The 6,011-nt window shown below is 44.9% G+C and overlaps 3 protein-coding genes across 3 annotated transcripts; 2 read left to right on the forward strand and 1 right to left on the reverse strand.

The window, feature by feature from the left end:
- Positions 1–57: 57 nt before the first annotated feature.
- LAJ45_07280 (uncharacterized protein) lies at positions 58–1,473 on the forward strand (the record flags this gene model as incomplete). Its single annotated transcript, XM_046116838.1, has 1 exon — positions 58–1,473. The coding sequence occupies one exon, from the start codon at positions 58–60 to the stop codon at positions 1,471–1,473; it is 1,416 nt and encodes a 471-aa protein (XP_045969873.1).
- Positions 1,474–2,273: 800 nt separating this feature from the next.
- LAJ45_07281 (uncharacterized protein) lies at positions 2,274–3,548 on the reverse strand (the record flags this gene model as incomplete). The annotated part of the gene is made up of 5 exons (XM_046116839.1): positions 2,274–2,286; positions 2,352–2,438; positions 2,492–3,028; positions 3,082–3,260; positions 3,324–3,548. The coding sequence occupies 5 exons, from the start codon at positions 3,546–3,548 to the stop codon at positions 2,274–2,276; spliced, it is 1,041 nt and encodes a 346-aa protein (XP_045969874.1).
- Positions 3,549–5,064: 1,516 nt separating this feature from the next.
- On the forward strand, positions 5,065–6,011 carry LAJ45_07282 (uncharacterized protein; the record flags this gene model as incomplete). Its single annotated transcript, XM_046116840.1, has 4 exons — positions 5,065–5,244; positions 5,326–5,826; positions 5,897–5,909; positions 5,980–6,011. The coding sequence occupies 4 exons, from the start codon at positions 5,065–5,067 to the stop codon at positions 6,009–6,011; spliced, it is 726 nt and encodes a 241-aa protein (XP_045969875.1).

The following is a 6,011-nucleotide window of genomic DNA, read 5'->3' on the forward strand; positions in this document are numbered from 1 at the left end:
TATCCCCTCCGAACTCCCTCTATTATTCCGGGTACATACGAGTTACCCTAATCCTCCATGGCACCCCGGGCAGAGTTCCTCACGCTCCGAAATGTCTCGTCCACGCCGCTAACGGTCACATCTTTCGCGACGTTCCCACTCGCATCCAAGCAGAAAGGGCCTGCCCCAATAACGATCAAGAATCTCCATAATATTGGGAACTTGACACAGCATCTTTCAAGTGCTTTGAGGACAAGCGGTGTCGCACCTGCTTCAGGCCCTACAAGCATTGTTATTGCAGAGAACGCAAAGGCATTCACAGAGAGTGCTGCGAAGCTTGTTGTTCTGCCGTTTGCGACTGTCAAAACTGACATCAGAGTTACGCATGGAGCTGGAGACGTTGTGAGGCTTGTTTTCGAAGTTCTTGATAGTGGCGGGAAGTTCAGAATAGACCTAGACAGCAGCTCGAGCCCATCTGTGATCTGTCTAACCCCTTCCTCCCCCCACCGCTTCCACAGTGTTTTCCATAGTTCCCACGCGCATGTAGCCCTCCTGTCCACTGCTCCCCTGCATAAATGGCAGACACAGCTCCATGACAGTGTCTCTCTCTGCTCTCTTTCAATCCCCGGAACCCATAATTCCCCAACCTGCTACCGTGCACTACCCTCTGTCCGCTGCCAGGCTGTCAGTATCCGCACACAGCTTGAGCACGGAATCCGCTTCTTCGACATTCGCTGTCAAGTCGAAAGTTCTGGAGAGCTTACTCTTGTTCATGCTGCGTTCCCTATATCGTTGTCACTACCCGCAAAAAAGTTGAGCACGCTTCTGGAAAGGACATACCAATTCCTGGATGAGCATCCGGGGGAGACAGTGATTATATCACTCAAGCGCGAGGGATGGGGTGGTGCGACTGATGAAGTGTTTGCGCGCCATCTCAGGGAGCAGTATATCGAGCCCCAGGCGCACCGGTGGTGGTTGGACCATACTCGAGTCCCGACTCTCGGAGAAGCGCGTGGGAAGTGCATCCTATTCCGACGGTTCTTATCTGCCACGTGGGAAGCAGGCATTAACGCAGAGGACTGGGAATACAATTCCTACGATACTTCGACACCGGGCGGGATGTGCAGGGTTCAGGACTTCTGTGAGGTTTTGGATACCCCGACCATCGAGAAGAAGATTAGATACATTAGGGAGCACCTTGACCGTGCCGCAGTGCCGACAAATGTGAATCAGCTGTTTTTAAACTTCTTGTCAGGATGTAACTTCTGGAAGGTGGGGTGTTGGCCGGAGAATGTGGCGAGAAAGGTCAATATCGAGGTGAAGCGCCATCTAGCAATAGATCATGGCGGGGGTGGGACTTGTGGTGTTGTGATATGTGACTTTGTGGGCGAGAGAGGCGAATGGGATCTAGTGAGGTTAGTGGTAGCCATGAACGGGTGGATTAAGACGAAGGATGAGGATAGTGAAAATGAGGTTTTAGCACTAGAGACATAAACTTGAAGGTTGGGTAGTCAGCTCTTCTATACACATTTCATTCTTTTTACCCCATGCCCAGTATGGACTTATTTATGCACGTGGCGTTTCTTTCTTCCTTACAATGTTGTTTATCACAATAATACATGTCCACAACCCTCGGCCACACACACAACACGTTTGTGCAAATGAAGGTTATACTAAAAGCCCATTGCTAAACGTCTACTGGCATTCACGTAGCCCAACTCACCCCAAATCCTCGAAGTCTTTAGTAAGCAAGAATGAGGACTTCCGGAAGAAATGGAGAAATATCACCAGTAAAACCTAGGGGTCATAGTGATCTCCGGGGTGGAGATATCAGCGGTTTCGCGCGTGAGTTAGTAGTGCCACTTCCCATTGCGGCGAGCCTTGGATCCATGGAATGACGAACGGTACATATATCGGCCGCCTGTGCTTGGGGCTCATGTGCAAGGTCTATCTGAGATCAGTGACTAACATACATCTTGTGATCACTATTACATCAAGAACTCAGTACATGACTTCTAAAGCCTTTTGTTTCGACCAAATTTGGCATCTAGGCCAGGTATATATAACTCTGTAGATCTGCTGGTCATGATCTGGGACGTTGAATTAATGGAATTGAAGTAGGACAGCCAATGCCTTCTTTAAAAGAGGAATGATACAGGCGTATTGAAACTCAGATCGGGGCATCATTAGTGGTCTTCGCACATAGAGTAAGCATAATGTTTTTTTTTTTTTTAATTCTTAATATACACATTGCCATTATCAGCGCATTGCATCACACTTTTATCGAGGGCATGCTAACTATAAGATCTATTCACTTAGTACCTCAATTGATCAAATAGTCTTCCAAAACCCAGGTACTCTGCTTGACCAACCTCATGGTCATGATATCATTGTCATTGAAAAATACCACATCACATTGTATGTTAATCAAATCCATATTGAGACGTGTACCTGCAGCTCTATAATCTAGATAGCCTTAATTACTCATTGCTAATGATTCTTCTAGTCAAACCTGACCTTGTATACCTCCGCTCCCTTAATACCAGGAAGGGGGACATAGAAAACATCGCCTGCATCCGGGCTATGGCCCTTTCCAACTTCCGGATCCATATGTACCAGTTTTCCCGTCGTTATGACCAAACCTTCACCTACAAAAGCTGGGCAAGCAACCTGTTTGCTTGTAGGGACCTCGATAATTCCCTTCACATCCTTAGTTTTCGAGTCAAATCTAATCACTTTGTTACCGTTGAAGACAGCGACCCATAAATCACCATCCTCAGATATGGCAATTCCATCTGGCGCTCCTGGGCCATGAACCTCAGGGTCGAATTTGATGAATTCTATCTCGTTGGTGGCTGATCCAGTTTCTGGGTCATAATCGTATGAAAAGATGGTTTGGAGCCGGGTTTCCACAAAATACATAATTGAGTTGTCGGGCGAAAATGCGAATCCGTTTGGTCCAGCAACTGGATGCTTTACTGTACGTAGGGACTTCTTTGTATCAGAACAGAAAACGGCTCCTTCGTTTTGAGGAACCCCAAGCCCGAAACTGTTCTTGGTTAGCTACTCAATTGGAAGATCTTTGATTCTAAGTCTACGAACCTCCTCATAGCGGCTGCCCAGTAACGTCCCTTGACATCAACAGCCCCATCATTAATTCGCATCAAATCTTGTTTCGCCTGGTCATCAGGATACAATATGTTGTAATATTCCAATTTGCCGGTTCCAGTGTTCAGTTTTCCAAATCCTCTCTTTGCGCCAACTGCAAGGTGCTCCTTGTCCTAAGAACCAGGAAAGCTTAATTAAGAAAAAGCCAGTCACAGTATAATACAGGGCGCACTTACTCCTTCGATTAACGCAAGACATCCAACATACTCGCCAACCTCAATCCTTTTCAAACTTTCTTGCCCGACTTTGATATCGAAGCTGTAAACAACACCCCTAGGGATGTCGGTGAACCAAGTGAGGCCGTTCTCTTCATCGTGCACTGGAGCTTCAGTGAGCCAAAAGTCGTCCCGGTGAAGAATAGGCTTGCCAGCCGTAGCAATAACCGTGAATGAGGGAGCCATATTTTGTTGTGGATACACGATTGACTTCAAGAATGGAAACACCAAAAATACACCAAAGATATATATGATAAAGCTCACCAACTCACAACGAAGAGAAATCATGAGGTTTCTCAGCGAAATTATAACTCGGAATGCCGAGACAATTAATATGCACGCGTGCCATTCCGAGCGGGTCGTAATAGACCGAGGCGAAGGCGGGGCCAGCTTCAACAAATTCAGGCTAAATTCGCAGACTTCAAAGAGCTGATATAAAATCTAGACAACCGGCCGAACATACGCCCGTAAGACTCAAAACTATTTATCGACATCAGCCAAGGTTTTGACCGCCAGAATTCATACCGAGTGAATCTTGCAAGAGAACTGGTCCCACATATGCATAAAACATGAGTTTGAGCGCTAACCAAAATATCCCCTTCATATGAGTAGTATGCGGATTTAAGCGCCTTATATTCAGTTCAGGATCAGTAAAATTATTTTCGTGATTCGCGTCATGATATATCACCCATGCGTTACCTGCGCCTAACGAGGTGCCGCGGCCGCTGCCGCGAGATATGTATACCTGGCTCATACATGCGTTATTGGTATAGTTGAATCCCGATAGTGGCATATAATTTAGAAAATACCAATATGTTTGTATCGAACTTTAAATTTGACCATATTCGTCTGTTCGGCCCAGCCTAGTTGGGGTCGAGCCATGAAAGCTTTTGTGATGTAGGTTGCTTGAGCGAAGTATAGCAACTCATGAAAAGTGGTTTAAAGCAATCTATTATGGTATACTACAGCTTTGCTATAGCCCCGGGACACAGCCTTATCTACCCACGTACCTATACGGGTGTAGGGGCAAGTCAGTTGACAGTGAGAACTGTTGCAACTACGGCCACTGTCAACAGACTTACCCCTACATGTGTAGTACATGTAGTTTTGGGGTAGGACTCTATATAAGGTGTATGTGTATACATTTAATTAATGAATGGATTTGTAGTCAGTATCGTTCTTAAAAATCAATCCCACACAACGCGAACAAAATCTCACCACAACTAGGGGAGCTAAATATCATGTTGAGTTTACTAGACCTAGGCCAAGTAATTTTTAGCCTAATTAAATCTTACTAAAGAAACCCCGAAGATGCAATTTCAGTGAGGAAAGGTTTCTTGCTTCATTAGTACCATAAGTTGGGTTGTAGTCAAATGAGAGCGCTGGTAAATACTGTGGATATCGACACTTGGTACGTGTTTTCTCAAAACTCAAAAGTTTGGGTTTTAATATTCAGTTTATTATTGTAAGGGCTAGAATCAAGGCGCACTTTGTGTGGAGTCAGCCACACGCGCCACACACCTGTTTTATTGGATGGTCCGAATTAAACTATGAGTGTTGGCAGCTGTTAAATTTCGTTATTTAACTACGTACACAAGTATCCTTTTATCATTAACAACCTTTAACTAATTATAAGACCGGAACAACTCTCAACTCAGAACTAAGCTCTTGAAGAAATTTCACCAACTACGCCGTCATCAATATGCACGCACTCTTGATCATGAAGATTGTTTCTGGTGCTCTCGTTCTTTTCTCCAGTCCTGCACTTGCAAGTACAGAATCGAAATATGCCGAAGAAAAAGTCATCGAACATGAGTATGAACAACCTGCTATCTCCTATAACGATATCAATGTATCGGAAGAGTTCAGTGTCACAATGATGGTACGCCCAAGTTTCCCTGTTTCCTTAATGTAGTAGAGGTGATATTAGGTGCGTGGTACCTTACTAAGCTCCTCTTTATAGTTTGATGAAGTCACAACAGACGGTAATTTCCTCTGGCCAGAAGGATATGGAAATGTTGATTGGTCTCCCAATCACTACATCTTCAACGAATCCGAGCAAAAGCTCTTTCCCCGTAATCACGCCACATCACCTCCAAATCTCCTTTTCGTTCAGGATTCATCCCACACTGGTGGGGTGGAGCCATATTTCCAAGTACGACCAAACTCACCGGCACAGTCATTCGATCTTCATCAAATCTCGATTCTTCCATACACCGCTATCCCGAAGTCACCAATTCTCTTTTCGATTCGTGGTTACCCAGCAAGTGGTGGTCCACCAATCGTGAGATGGTACAAATGGACCATCGACGCTCAGCTCCAATACCCATGGGATGCACAAGTTCAGGGGGTGGACGCTATCAATAAAGTTGAAATATTCGTGGTTCCAGGAGAAGATGTCAAAAGCAAAGAAAGGCTTCCTTACACTCTAGATAATGTCAAAATTACATGGAGAACTTCTCTAGTAGTTTCTGACAGGGCTAGAAATGCACATGTGGGTGTCATTGCAGATACCGATGCCTTAAAGGACGTAGAGTTATAATCAAGGTCTGTTATCTTGTCCATATTACTATAAATGCTATAATTCCACAGATATAGTTAACATCTTCATACATAGGTCCTGATATTGATGAGCGAGAGATATTCTGA

Source organism: Morchella importuna (assembly GCF_003444635.1).
Source record: "Morchella importuna strain M04M26 chromosome Unknown Morimp01GS023, whole genome shotgun sequence".
NCBI classification, from domain to species: Eukaryota; Fungi; Ascomycota; class Pezizomycetes; order Pezizales; family Morchellaceae; genus Morchella; species Morchella importuna.